Source organism: Paramormyrops kingsleyae, chromosome 5, assembly GCF_048594095.1.
Source record: "Paramormyrops kingsleyae isolate MSU_618 chromosome 5, PKINGS_0.4, whole genome shotgun sequence".
Lineage (NCBI taxonomy): Eukaryota > Metazoa > Chordata > Actinopteri > Osteoglossiformes > Mormyridae > Paramormyrops > Paramormyrops kingsleyae.
Genome location: NC_132801.1, coordinates 12,593,074 through 12,607,969, shown reverse-complemented (window position 1 = coordinate 12,607,969; position 14,896 = coordinate 12,593,074). Strand labels below are relative to the sequence as shown.

Here is a 14,896-nt window from a genome sequence, read left to right as displayed (position 1 = left end):
TTTGGACCACATAAAACCATATAGCCTAATATAGAAATGTTAGTGTTATTATTTGTCAGTGTAAGTACAGACTATATCTTTTTAATATTAAAAGTTATTTTTGGTAAGAAGAAAAAGAAGAACTTTGGGATCTGCAGATCTTGGCTTGGACAGGCTGGGCATCTTTGTCTTGGCAACCAGCCTCACACATCAGCTGCCTTTATGACCGTGGAATCTCGTGTTTCTCTCAGTAACTTTAACAATTTTCAGTGCCGTTAATTTTGCATTTTTAATAATGGGCCCAAGTATTATTCGCAAATTCTCACATTCACAGGGATCTTCCGGCCCCAAGTCTCACGAACATGAAGCGATGACTTAATTTAACTGAAATGTGTACCTTTATCATTATTGTGGTCTGAGACTGGCAGGCTGGCTTCCATAACCATTTCTTCAGGATTCTCTTCCTTTTCCATCCCAACTGGTTTGCCATTTATCTTTTTCTGCGTCTCGATGTCAGTTATCATCGCCATTTTATCCTCCACTGTACCGTCCATCTTCTCTTCCTGCTGTACTTCTTTTATAGTAGGTGAACTGTCTGTAAAAGACAAATCTGCCACAAGGTCCTGGCTTTTCTCTTGCTTTAAAGACTCTACAGTACCCCGTTCCGCTTGTGCTTCAGTGGTCACACTTTTTTTTTCCGGGCTTTTCTTTTTGTCCACGTCCAATGACATGCCTCTCTTTGCGCTTCTGGCGGCTGGCAAATAACATACGCAAAAACAAATAAGCTTGACATTAAAGTTTCAAATGGTATCTGAAGAACACAGGCAACAAAAACAAACAGCAGAAAAACAAGACGTATCTAACCCTCGAGGTCTTTCCGATAGTTGACGTTGGTGTTTCCGGGCAGTCTTGGGACAAAGCGCTGTACATAGGTTTTACTGACCCAACTCCATCCACCATAACCAGTCACTCTGTACTCCTCTCCCTTTTGCTTCCACACCTTTGTACGAAAGGAAAAACAGATAACAGATCATCTCTCTGCTTGAACCAGCAGCAGGTAATGTAGCTATCAGAAGTGACCACAGTGGAGGAATCCGGGCCAGACTGACCTGGTGTTTAATGGGAATGGGGTACTTCACCCAGGTGGCCTGCTGCATGGTTTCTTCCTCCTCCAGCTTTCGTTCCCTCTTTTTCACCTTTTCCTTTTCCTCTCGCTCAATAGAGGTCATTCGATGTAATCTGAACGGGTAGAAGGGGGGGAAAAATCGGAGGGGGGGGCGATTAGGAGGGTGCCGCCAAGCCCCTTTAGAAAGCCACAGCTGAAAAGGCTAACAGATCAAAGAGGCATGGTAACTCCCTGGTTTTCTTTGGAGCAGAGCCACAGATCACAAACCCCAGCCTGCCCATGCACCCTGGAGTGCCGAGGGCTCCCGTGCAGTCCCCTGCCCAATCCAGCCCGGAGCAGGAAGCCCCCCACTCCCCATATATAAAGCACACACTGCTCTTTAAGTGGCAAGACCTGTGGTTGGCTCCAGGAACAGCAGAGCAGGTAGTGGTCCCGCATAAATATTTTCTTACACACAATATTGCATTTGATCCACTGCAGATCAGCTCCCTGTAAACCTGACTCTGTAAACATCCTCCGTACGGCGTGCTAAAGAGAGTGGTTGTTAGCACTGCATTTGTCTTTAGATGCGATCGCATTTCAAAACATGGAGACAGGGACGCGAGAAACGGGGCCCTTCGGCGTCACCCGTGACCTCACTTGCCTCGTGTGCCCCAGCGCATCCTTCCACACGGGCAGCATAGCGACAGGTTTGATGGCGCACTCCAGGATGGCCAGAGCCAGGGCGAACTCCCGCGCCTTGCTGCACATCTGTACAGCTTTGATCCAGTTTGACCTGCAATCAATACGACATTTGACCAAGTTCACTGTGCACACAGAACACCACCAGATTGTGACCATATAGTAAAGCAGCCATTATCATTGTAATACCCTAGCATTTCATTTATGGTGCACCACAGACTTTGTGTGAAAGGGGCAATGCTTATCACATGACCACTGCACACAAGCCAACAGCCCAGACTTCTGGGTCCAAGCAGAGACAAATTCTTACCTGTGAGAGGCCCAGTTGGGGTGCAGGAATGGGGCAGGAATGTTATTTTCCAACTGGATGATGGTCAGCCTCAGCGTGGAGACGGTCAGCACCTTGGAGCCGTGAACAGAACCGTTCCACTTGAATTCCCCTGCAGGGGTCATGCAGAACTTGTGGGAGAGGTGCCGACGCTTGTCGTGGTCCTCCCTGTGCTGGTGCTTGTTGAGTGCCAGGGTGTTGGTGCTGTACTGGTTGAGGTAGACGCGATATTTGCCCTCCTGGCCCAGTTTGAAGTAATTGTTGAGGTTTCCCTTCATCACCACCTCCTTCTTGGTGCTCAGACGGGAAATGTCTCCCTGGGTGTTCACCACCAGGACCTGGGTGGAGGACCAGTACTGTCACACTGGCTGCAGAACATCGCTCTTACGATGACATAACTTTATGACAACCAGATTAGCGGCACGTAACTGCAAAGGTCAAAACGAGAAAGGCCGTCTTCCATTAACGGAAAAGCGAGCTAGCTCCTCAACAGCACGGTTGGCAGACTGCGCATTCGTAACAGTGAGTGGGAGCTGCCCAGACTGGCGGCCCCGGCTCACCTCCTTGCCCTCCCTGAATCCTTTGTTGGCCTCGTGCACGGCGGCAGCCACCTGCTGGCTCTTGAGCTGGCTCAGCTTGCTGTCAGGGTTGCGTAGGCGTGTCACCATGCGTGTGGCAGCGGACGCCCCCCGGGCCACGCCCACTCCATCACCGCTGGCCTTCTCTTTCCCCTCACCTGTTAAATGGCAAACCACCAGTAAGATTCTTCTGACAACTGACAGGTGCAAACGGCGGCTTTTACTGATTCAAGTCAGATTTACTAAATCAGGTCAATCCAACGAGCAGCTTTTTGTATCACAGTTACCATGTGGTTTGTACTCTTGATAACTTGACCCATTATGACTAACCCATATCATCCTGGCTGGTGACAGACAACTGGGAAGATTTGTCTGATACGTCTGGCTCCTCAGGGACCTTGGAGGCCTCAGAGACAGACGTCTGACTGCCGCTGCTCTCCTCTCCAGCCTGCAGGGGCTGGCTTAGCGTTGGGACCCCTTCTTCGCTGTGGGACCCAGGCTCCGAATTCTGATCTGAGGATGAATCAAACGACATGAGAGAGGCTCTTCGTCAGCCTGCTTCAGAAGAAACACTGCACAAATGATACTATATTGTTTTGGGGCTGGCATTATCTTGAGATACACAAGAATAGAATCATATACATCATATACAAATAGAATATTAGAATAATGACACGATGGGGAACTGGGGCAAAAGGCATGAAATTTACACTGAGCAGAAGAATTCTCATGAAGCTCCTTTGGAAAAGCTGAATGAAAGTGCAGTTAGATTGACAACAGCTCCCTCTAGTGCACAGGTGTGAGATCAGCATCCAGCCAGTATTCACAGTTGTCACATATGCATACATGCACAACAAAAAAGCGCTCTCTCTCTCTCTCTCTCTCTCTCTCTCTCACACACACACACACACACACACGGATATATATACAATATCGTGTGCAATCAGCAGACTGCACAGAAGGTATGACAGATCTGTAGCTGAGAAATGAACATGCACATCAGCAAGCCAAGCAAGCAGACAGCCAACAATACCCGGGCCTTTGGACAGTGGTGGGAGGAGACAGCCCAATGGAACAAAACAATACCCCACTGATTTGTCAGCCACACAACAAAAGACCAGAGGCAGTTCAACATATTTAAAGCAAAAAAAAAGAAAAAAAAAGCTTGGAAACCATTAGCTGACTGAGCTGTATTCTTTAAGTAGAGGATTCTATAAATGTCCTCATGCAAATAGGCGTAAGAAAATATGACATGAAAACCATTTTGCCATGCATGCAGGATCAAAATATACAAATATGAAACATGCCCACACTTGAATAAAACAAGAAAAATAAAAGGATCTGTCCGTATCAGAATAAAATAACGATCATATGTGTTTTGGTATGAAAACAAGAATAAGTGGGTCATTGAAAACATGGAGGGTGGTGGTGCCGGCTTTTACATAAAGGGGAGATGCCATGAGAATGTGAATTACTTGCAGGCAGATTTAAACAGAGCTGAATGCTGCCTGTGCCAGATTAGAGGCAGTCTCTTGTTCTTAGATGGAGGGACGTTTGGCCGTGAAGTCACTCTGTCCTGCAGCTGTAAGGCAGGCATCCAGCACAGTGCTGCGAGTGACTGCGACCGAGCCCACAGCCGTGCCCCTGGGCACACAGGAGTGACCGCTTTTTTGTATTTCACACTTGGAACACAAGCATCAGTCCATATTCAAGTCAGATTTGGTTGTGCATGTGACATGCGAGCTCGACCACTAATTCTGGCAAGAAGAAAAGAGCTCTGCAGACAATGTTTAAAACAGATTCTTGATTAACGGTGGTGCTGTTCCCACCCGGGAAACGGACAGCGCACTCTTGAGCCGAATGGACCGGGATGGAGAAGCACACAGGCACAGCACAGCGAAAGAGCGCCCACCCCCACCCCGTGAGAAGAGTGGGGGAGGGGAGACAGAAGCGCTGGGGGGGGGGGGGGGGGGGGGTGGCAGATGGGATGCCAGGGAGCACATCCGCTGTACCTGCCGGCTCCTGCACAAGCTCTCGCGCGGCTGGCCCCTCCTTGGCCATCTCGGCGCACACGGCGGGACCAGCCAGGGCCCCTTCAGTGGGACTAGTGTACTCAGCAGCTGAAAGGAGGACGCTGTCTGGGGACGGCGACTGGGGCTTCAGCCCTATTGAGCTGTTGCTTCCCTCTCCAGTAGGGGGTGCTTCTGCTACAGTGGAATGCACAATATAAAAACTCCATTTTATCACCCCCCCCCCCCCCCATTTATTTTTGTACCTTTCCATAGCTTCCTATATGACAATCAGCAGTATTTAAAAAATTAAACGGATGCTGATAGGATGGAAATATACCAAACTGGACTCCTTCGGCAAGTCCATCCCCGAATGAGTGACAGTTAAACGCAAATAAATGTGTCCAAAAGAAAGATTAAAAACGTGAAATATCCAAATCTCTGCAGCATGAATCTGAATGCAATCGACTTGTTTTTACTTAAAACGGTCTAACATGCAAGTTCATCTGCAATCAAAACAAAGTTAACATGTTAAGAAGAGTGAAAACAAGTTAGCGAATACAATGTCATTATGCCAACCTGCACAAGAAATATTTAGTCAATTTGTTGGAATCGACAATTTTAAGTTGTTTCTAAAACGAAAAGACAAATTGAAACATACTCCCACGTTCCGCTTCCTTTATTTAAATCAATGTACTTGGGGGGAGGGCAGGAGGTGGCCCATATATTGAGAAGGAAAGGTACATTTTGCTCCCCAGCATGGGACAGAAGGAGCAGATGGAATCGATCTCTGAGGACAAGCACCCAATCTTACTGCCTTACCTGGTATGGGCTGCTCCTCCTTAGCTGCCTGGTTCTTCTGCTCATCATCCCGCTCGAGGGATTTGTCCATGACGTGCGTCTCCTCAGTCTTCTCCGACTGGGCCGGTCCAGTGAGCCCCGACTCCCGTCTCGTCTTCTCAGCTTCCTCCGCTGCCTTGCGCTTCACCTCCTCCAGCTCCGCCTCCTGTTTGGCCTTCAGCCGCTCCAGGATCTCCTCTGTGGGGAGATGATTAGGGGGCCGTTCAGGGGTAGCATCCAGGGAGGGTACTCATACACAGAGCTGTCCACCGAATGCCATGGCCCCTCATACCTTTTCTATCATGACAGGCCCATGCAACTGCAGAACACTGTAAAAAATCTCTACAAAGAAATAGTTTCTAGGGGAAAAAGACATTTTTTTTTATTTTTTTTTAAACCTACTAAGACTGAAATCTGCACTGAGTAACTAGACTTTCGGAGGATTCTGCGATCACTAACCTTCTGAAAGTTATATAGATTCAAAGTCAGGAGGGAAATCAAGATTAACACTCAAAAAGTCATTGACAAAGGATATTTAGACAGCAAGAACTTAAAAAAATCAGCAGCTAAGTCATTCACCTACTTAACAGTCAACGATGACCAGCAGATGTCAGCAAATAATTACCTCAAATGATTTCATCGTGGTCAATGCTACCAAATCCACCCTAGAAGAACTAAACTGAGCTGATGTACATGAATGTATTTCAGCACTCAACCCTCCACTCTCCCGAGTCGATATAAATCAAGACAAACCCTTGATCACAGACCCTTCTGGCAAACAAGCCGGTCTGATTTTTCTGGGTTAGGCCTCCCAGTTCTGGGAAAACCATGCCATCCAAGATCAGAGTTCAAAGAGGGCACAGCTGAAAACCCAAGAGCAGGTCTGGCCTGATCAGGATTCCCCAGCATAAGGAACCACAGACCTTCAGGACTGAAATCTTAAAATGATTCCCTTAAGACAGTCACCTTTTATGCACGTAAAATTTCCTCTACAATTAGCCATAAATTAAAGATGACCCACATGGGGGGGAGGGGGGGGTAGCTGATAACATATTTTGCATTTAAAATTGACAGGATTGCCTATGTGCCACCTGACATGGAATCAGCTTTGTGAATTAATGCCCATGTGCCAAACCCCTGAAAGAACAGTTCTGGTAATATGAAAGGCTGCACAGTCGCTGCTTGATAGAGGTTCCACACAAAGAAACATCCACCAACACTTATTCTCTGAGGAGTGGCATATTTCTCAAGAAGAGACAGGGGCAGGAACTGTGAAGCTAAGAGTCTGGAAAGAAACTGCACAGGTTTAGTAACCCTGCACCCCATGCATTCAAACACTGACCACGATAGCAGAGGTCAAAGACAGTGTGCTTCCATCCTTCCATTCAACCATGTGGAACAAACAGCTGGGAACAGTTAGAGCAGTTCGTTCTGTCCCTCAACCATAAAGCTGCAGAAAACAAACAATCTACAGCAGCTTATCCTCAAATTTATACGGTGTTTCTGAAACCACTGAGGATAACTACCTCATTGGTGGGTATGACATCATGGACACACCACCAGCAAGCATTAAGCCAAAAAATCTAATCCTTAAAAGATCAGACCACAGTCCAAGTCACACACAGTGCAACACACTCTAGTAACAGAAATCTTCACTTCACAACATAATGCGTCATAATCTCATGGAGGAAACCTGATTCATTCCACTACTCCTTCCTGGGAAACCCCAAACTGGTAACGAAAGAGAGTGTGGGTGGCGGGGACCTTCATGACTCAGTAATGGCCCGTTACGTTAAACAAATACCTTTTTTCCCTCTTCGTTTTTAATTTAACACAGTCATACAGAGTTATACAGCACTTAACTGGAGCAACTTCTGTGAGGCAGCTTCCTGAAGAGTGCCGACGCTGGACCCCCACTGGGATTCAAACCCACAACCTTGTTTTTAAAAAAAAAAAAAACAGGGGAAGGGGGGCCCATGGAAGCTGTTCGTAACTTGAAATCTTCGTAAGTCGTTATTCAATATCATTTTAAGGGTATACGCAAGTGCGAAGAACTAGGATGCTAGGAGTACGTACACTACCCTGCTGCGCGGTGGGAGTAGCGGCCAGAAGTCGTTACTAGGCGGAATTGGTGCGCAGAAAAAAAAATTGATGTTGCGGACAGGAAACAGGAGCCCAACGAACACTATTTGGACTTACAGTCCTCTTCATTTGTATGTCTGAAAGTTCGTAAGTTGAAAGTTGTCACCAAATCCTACTTAACCAACACAGTGGCAGATCGTTCCCCCGGTAACCAAAAACACATAACTGTAACAATGATAAATGCCCAAATCTTTATCAAACATGCTCATGATGTTCTCAAAATGAATTTTTATTCATGAAACATTTTCATCCCAAAAAGGAGGGCAGTGACTTGGATTTTCTAAGAATGGCGCATAAACAGAACCTAAAAGGTCACACTGAAACGTTTGTCTCGAACCCATCCCTCTCTATATAACCATCACTGCTAGATAATTCCTTAAATACCTGTGCCAGCATCACCCATCAACTGTACGTCATACAGCCACATACTACAAGCCTAACTAATGCCAGCCCATTTCATCAGCTTCCCTAAGGGCGCTTTTCCAGCGCACCAAGTATGGTACTTTTGCTTTTCCATTGACTTCCAGTCGAGTACCAGTACCAAAAGTTCAAGTACCGAACGTGCCAAACCAACTGGGGAACTTCTTTGGTACTTCGGGGGGGAGGGGGGGGACTTGAATTTCAGTCGATTCATTATGCAATTAGCCTGCCTCTGAAATGCAATACACATCCCGCCTTGAAAACAGTTTAGAAAATAATGATAAAGAAAGAAAAAAAAAAATGAATACGATTTCAGCGTAAGAACATGTACAACAAAAAGATCCTACTGGCATGACAAGAAAATAAAGAAAAATACTAATACAGCATGCATATAGCGGGCTGTCCTAGCGATGTGATTTTGTTGTAATAACGCACGCGCACAGGTAAAACTCTAAACTGATTTGTAAACTTGTAAGAATCTAAAAAACGAATAATAATTGAAATTGCAAAGCATGACAGAGTAAAAGGGTAAAAATATTTTAGCAAAACATTAACCCCCTGCGCTATAATGTCTGTACAGCATTTAAAGTAAGTAAAGGCCTTATTTTAATATAGCTGACTAGTAATGTAAGAACTGCAAGTGCATAACATGTGACATTGGTCATGATATTGCACATCGCCTAGCCGTATAAAAAACTACAGCAATTTTTCGAATTCAGTACAACACACCCAGCCTCGTGTTGTGATGTCATTCGCTCCTGGTACCAGTTTTTACACCAGTGGAGAACTAAAACCTTGAAGTACCGTACTTCTGGTACGTTATCGAAATACCATAAGTACGGTACCTGGTGCAGTGGAAAAACACCCTAAGAGGGAGACCTACGGACCAAAGGACTGAGGACCAGCTCTGGCGTGGCCGTCACTCCTGCTCCACTGCAGATGTGCGTTCACTGTGTGAAACCCAGTGTGGTGCATAGGAGCTGGTAGCTAAGCTGCATGTATTCTTGCTATGCCCCCCACCCCCATCCAGTAGGGGGCTAATTAGTGCACAGGTGCCATGGAGCCCAACAACCGAACGGCCCACTGAGGCTTGGCTTGGGCACTGACAATCATCACTGGGGGGCTGCAGCAGCACTGGGAGGCCCTCCTGCAGTCCTTCCCTTCTATTTTCTGCTGTCGTGTTGCCATCCCCTCACCAAACCTTTCTTTGGAGCCCTCGTGGATGGTACCCCAGTAGCTGAAATGTCATGGCATATGACCAGTGACTGTACACGGGGTGGGAGGGGTCAAAGAAATCTCTATAAATCCTCTATAATCAATTTGAGGGGGAAAAACATACGTAAAAACATCATCAAGAAGTTACAAGAACATCATGATCAAATGACCTGAAAAGGACTAAAATGCATTAGCAATTCTGGCGAAGGATGTACATCTAAGCAAAGCACAGCAGAGTCCAAAGTGAGAGACGGCAACACAGGGCTGGGCAACACAGATATGCAGCTGTGGGTGGCTGGAAATGGCAACTGGATGAGTATGCGGCAACAGCAACCGTAAAGCCGTGAGAGAGTGACCAGGCTGCCCCAATTTGGTGCAAGAGGGGCACAGAGAGAGAGGCAGAGGGGAAACTGACACCTTTTTCCTTTCTGTTAAACCACCAGCACCACCATACATTCCACTACCCGTCACAGAGAGAAACAAGACAGGCAGCATTGGGGGCTATTGAAGTCACTCCCGGCATCTGCTCCAGCAGCTTGTGGGGGGGCTCTTGTCACAGATCAAATGCCGCATGTCACCGGCAGCGTAAAATGCTCGTTGTGAGTGTATAAGTGAGCTCAACCGTGGTGGGTCGCTGAGCCTTTCCCCACATGGCTCTGTCTGTTTTTCAAGCTAATTTAGGATGCTTCATATCTGTTCTTATTTTGAAATAAGCATCGGCAGACAGGTGAAATCGGAGGCGGCCATGCCATCCTCTGCTGACAGACCATGAGCGTGCCTAGACAGACAACGTGAAATGCTCTCATCCTGTAACATAGTATTCCACTGCAAGATTTAAAAATGGATGCAAGTCCCATTCATAAAAATACAAATAGAATGTAGTTCTTACAAATACGAGGAGGCTTTGCTTGAGTATTTAATACACAGGAACTGGCAGAATTTCACCTAGGGCTGAGTTTACCTGACTTCAACACAAAGACTGCCCCCAATACAGTACTAGGAAACCAACTGAAAACGCATTAATCTTAGCACACAACACAGCTTTCTGTGTTCTCATCTGGGTTACCCACCTATTTTCCATTTCAGCCTTCATGTTTCTGATTAAATACCAACGGTAATGTAGCCATGGGGGTTGAGTGCCCCCCCTCCCAAGTTACCTTCGGTTTTAGAGTACAGAGATTTACCGCTTCTAACCTATCCTTCCACGTGACCCAGTAACAGTAGAAGACCTTTCTCGTTAACAGGGAGAAGGAAAGACTGCACAGCTGACTGAGAACGATTCATGTTCCCCGCACCAGCATCCCCACACACCGTGCCGTGTAGCCTCCCCCAGGGAATTTTCCAGATGCTAGCATAGAGCTCAGCTTACCGTTAGCTGCCGCCAGAAAGCACTTATTGCTACCCCGTGCTTTGTTGGTGAGATCTTCTGTGATGTCCATGTGGGTATGGACCTCCTCTCTTATCTCCTCTAGGGTCTCATACAGGTCCGTCTCCCAGTACTCTTTGTCCAAGTAGTCCATGAGCTCAGCCAGTTGGACCTTGGTACTGTAGTACCATATGGCCTTATGCTCATGCTCACCATCTTCCTCACTAGATGAAGAGAATATAGTTAGAACATGTGGGAACACACTCATCCACGCACACACGCCTGACCTCAAAAGGATCAGCAGTATTCCACTATTACAGTGACAACTACAGAAGGACCATGTGTAGTCTGATCCATCTCAATACCCTTCACAACAGACAATTTTTCATTTGTGTTTTTCTACAATCCATTTAAATTAACAGGGATTGACATAACTGGTACGCAAGTATGCATTCACCTTTAAAAGCGATACATGCGGCAATCGATTGTGAACGCGTACGTATTTTATGTGCATTTGCGCCGATATGACAAGAAATTATCGTGCATTTTAACCTCAATTCCAATATTACGTATTAAGACATTCCCAAAATATGCTGCAAAAAACAAAGAAATTATACTTTGCAAATGTTTTAGTTCTGCTAATTACAGAATTTCAGAAATCAAAGAAAAAAATACTGGAGTGGAAAACAGCTACAATGTTACATGCTCAAGAGGTTACGGGGGTTAGAGTAATGCTGGTCACAAACTACTTCCTTTCTGAACACATCTCATCACTGAGTGAAAAGATTTTATTCAATATGCTGCCTGATTCAGCTGTTCTGACTCACCAATGGAGATTCTCAGGATGAGCATGCGGTTGCCAGTAAACAAATCACTGAGCGTCAATGAACAATTATGACTAAACTGTCTCTACTCTCCAACATAATGGGAGCCAATCAAACAGTATGACAGCAGAATGATAAACCACCAGCCAATTAAAAACTAGCCAAGTTATCATTGTCCCACCACCTCTCTTAATTTAACCAATACGATTGACTGGTTCAATGAATGAAATCCAATAAGTTTAATCTGATACGAGTTTCAGAAAGATGAATTAACCATTTGAAAAAGACAGTTTATGCCAATCTTAAAAGAGACATTAAGACTGTCACACATTTACTGGCTATACAATCCCAGTTAACGATCATATCTAATGAAAATACCTTGCCTTGTTTAAACTGATCAGCTTCACAGATGAACTGCAGCTTCAAAAGATTAATTAAATATAAATGTATAGCAGGAACAACAGGAATAACAATGGGGTAGCAGAGAAAGAGGAACTTAGGGACTGATATGCCAAGTGCTTTGTACATGGAAAGAAAATCATGGAAAAAAATAACAAGGGGTGCATAAGGCCATATAGCTGAGTGATCCGTCCACACAAACTCTGCTTCACACAAGACACAAAGCAACACAAAAGATTCTAATACTGGCCCCTCATCATGACAATAGGGTTCAGTTCCTGCCACTTTAAAGAAAAAAAACCACCTTTACATATTTAAGCATATGCAGCTGTCCATTTCACTGTTCAAAAGTGGCCTTCAATAAAACCAGTCATCTCCTTTGAGGGAATGAAACCAAACCAGCAAATGCAGCACATATGAACCGGATTAAAGACAATTGTAATATGGCAAAATAAGACAATCATTACTTCCCAAAAAGAAAATAAATAAAATACATAATTTCAAAAGCACAAATGAGTTTTTAAATAGTAGTTTTGGTCTTATGTTCAAAGTTACAACAGAAAGTTCCTGGTTTTCATGATCTCTTTAATCCCATAGCATCACACTGTGTTTGGCCTCAACATTTAACACAACTGCTGCAAACAAACCTCGGTTAACTGTAGCCGTTTGCACTGTACAGATGGTGAGTGAATCCTCCTCTCAAGCAGTGGGTATTAAAATGTATGCAGGCCAAAAGGCGCACACGTGCAGCATGGTGAGCTTTGACTGCTAAAATACACTGGTGCACACAATACCAAGATCAAACAGCAACAATGTAACACTTCTCAGAGATGATGGCGTGGTAATAAGGTAGCCATGAAAGATTTTGTAATTGTGACGCATCATTTAAAAAAATTAAAATAAAGCAAAAGAAAACACACTGTCATCAGGTTAACAAGCAACTCTGAGTAAATAAATCTCAGCACAATGCAGAATGTGAACACTCTGGGCTTTTAAAACACACCCCCGCCTTGAGCATGTGGAAGAAATGAGGTACGAACAATCGACCTGACAGCTCCTTGCACTGCCAAGCAGGGGCGCAAATCAGACTAAATGACTACATTACACAGCATTACACCTAATTATACCTGTGAAATTGCAACACTTAGATATAATACAATGAGATTTCTGTATAGACATAACCAGACGAAAAGGGCATCTTTAAACCCAATGTAATTATTTAAAAACTTGACATGCCATGACAAATGCAGTTTCTTCACCCATGTAAATAACAATGATATGCCATTATATCAAGGCCTAATGTTACATAATCTGTTGGCATTAACATTCAGCAGGTTTAGCTGAAACAAATACCTGCTTATTGAAACCAACAACTTTCTTAAACAAGCAAATAACTGCTAGATTATGAGCGATAAAATGCATCTTAAAAACCCAAATAATTTCCGCAAGCCAGTTTTATCCTAATCAAAATGTACATAAGCTATGTGATGTTATTAGTCACTGTTAATGAGCACTGACGGACCAACACTGGAATCAGCCTCTAGCTGCAAAAATTCACTGCAAATTTCATGTCATGCCTGCTTAGGACTTATGAGCTTAGGAAGTGTTATAAGAAAGGATAAATTCAGCACCCCCCCACCCAAAAAAAACACCCTCTTCATTAAAGTAAGTTAGAGCCAGAGAAGGTGCTGCCAGAAATTTAAGGCCATCCCAGTTAAAATGATGCTATGTTCCATGTCTGAAACAGCTATCTCCAGCATCAAGAGGACTCAACCCCTGGTCCTGGTGGACCACTTCCTGCTTCAGCACAGGGAGAGACAGTCAAAGTAGGTTCAATAAGCATAATTATTTTAATCAAACACTTAAAATACCAAGGAGGACCCATGCATTGCTGCCCACCAGAACCAGTAACAAACCTGATTTTCTATATTAATCTAACGTAACTGAGAATAAGCCCTTAAGCAGCTCTATCTCAAAATGACATAAAAGGTGCTTTACTTACACTATGATTCTCCTGTTTAGGAACCAGTATTTCCGCCGATGCCGGTCATAGCCAATGGGCTCTTGTCGAATGTAAGGCCTGCTTTTTTGGCTCTCGGTCACAGAGTCCATGATGCCCGGCACCTTGTGGGCTACACAAATCTCGCACTGCCACTCGTCCTCTGGCACCTCCTCCAGCGGCGGCTTCACACATTCTAGGTGGTAGACGGCAGAGCAGGTCTCGCAGCACAGCAGGTCACCCAGCTTGTGGCACACGCGACAGTGGTCGTCATACTGCACCACACCCTCAGACATCAGTTCCTCACGGGCGATGTTGGTGGTGAGGAACTGATCCACCAGGAACTGGAGAACCTTGATCTTGCTTTCCAGAGGCCCAAACGGATAGTCCTCACCCTCCTGGAATGGTAGAACGTGGTGGTACTCGCTGTCGCTTTCGCAGTAGGCACGCACCACCTCCGGCCAAGTCATGCCATCGATGAAGTACAGTGTGGAGTTGACGCTGTCCTTCAAGTCAGCCGGGCCGAAGGTGGTATTAGAAGTGTCCTCCTCACGAAGGATGGCCTTCAAGAGGGAGATGTGAGTCTCTGCCAGCAGCGTACACTGCTCCTGGCAAGCCAGTGCGGCACAGAAGTCCTCAAAGCGGAAGGGCGATAGACGCAGCACGGTGCCAAAGTTGCGCAGCACCTCGTAGATGGCGGCCACGTTGAGCAGCTGTTCACTGGGCACCATGAGGTCCTCAGAGCTTTTGGGAAGCTCCAGCGGAGGGATCTCCTTCTCCTCAAAAATCGGTGAACGTGGACGATGTACCCGTGTCCTCCGCCGGCCTGCCCACCGAGGAGGAGACAGAAGGACAGTCATGGGGTAAGTAAGTACTCCGATGTCATAGACAAATCACACTAATTAAAGAAAGAGCAATTAAAAGAATATGCTCATATACATCACCAAATGTGTGGAATAAGAGAAACACCACAATTTTACCTCTTTGGCC

At 45.4% G+C, this 14,896-nt stretch overlaps 1 protein-coding gene across 6 annotated transcripts in view; it reads right to left on the bottom strand.

Annotated features, from left to right (window-relative positions):
* Positions 1-14,896, bottom strand: part of LOC111847916 (nucleosome-remodeling factor subunit BPTF) — a 39,477-nt gene that overhangs the window by 20,627 nt on the left and 3,954 nt on the right. For 3 of the 6 annotated variants that reach the window (XM_023819548.2, XM_023819523.2, XM_023819540.2), the window contains exons 2-12: positions 13,910-14,732; positions 10,688-10,908; positions 5,524-5,739; positions 4,705-4,899; positions 3,023-3,205; positions 2,675-2,850; positions 2,097-2,452; positions 1,749-1,880; positions 1,089-1,218; positions 844-979; positions 377-733 (exon numbers count right to left, since the gene is read on the bottom strand). In XM_023819548.2, the coding sequence (XP_023675316.2) occupies positions 377-733; positions 844-979; positions 1,089-1,218; positions 1,749-1,880; positions 2,097-2,452; positions 2,675-2,850; positions 3,023-3,205; positions 4,705-4,899; positions 5,524-5,739; positions 10,688-10,908; positions 13,910-14,732 (2,925 nt within the window). The remainder of the gene's footprint in view (positions 1-376; positions 734-843; positions 980-1,088; positions 1,219-1,748; positions 1,881-2,096; positions 2,453-2,674; positions 2,851-3,022; positions 3,206-4,704; positions 4,900-5,523; positions 5,740-10,687; positions 10,909-13,909; positions 14,733-14,896) is intronic. The other 3 variants (XM_072712172.1, XM_023819531.2, XM_023819557.2) reach the window with 3 other exon arrangements.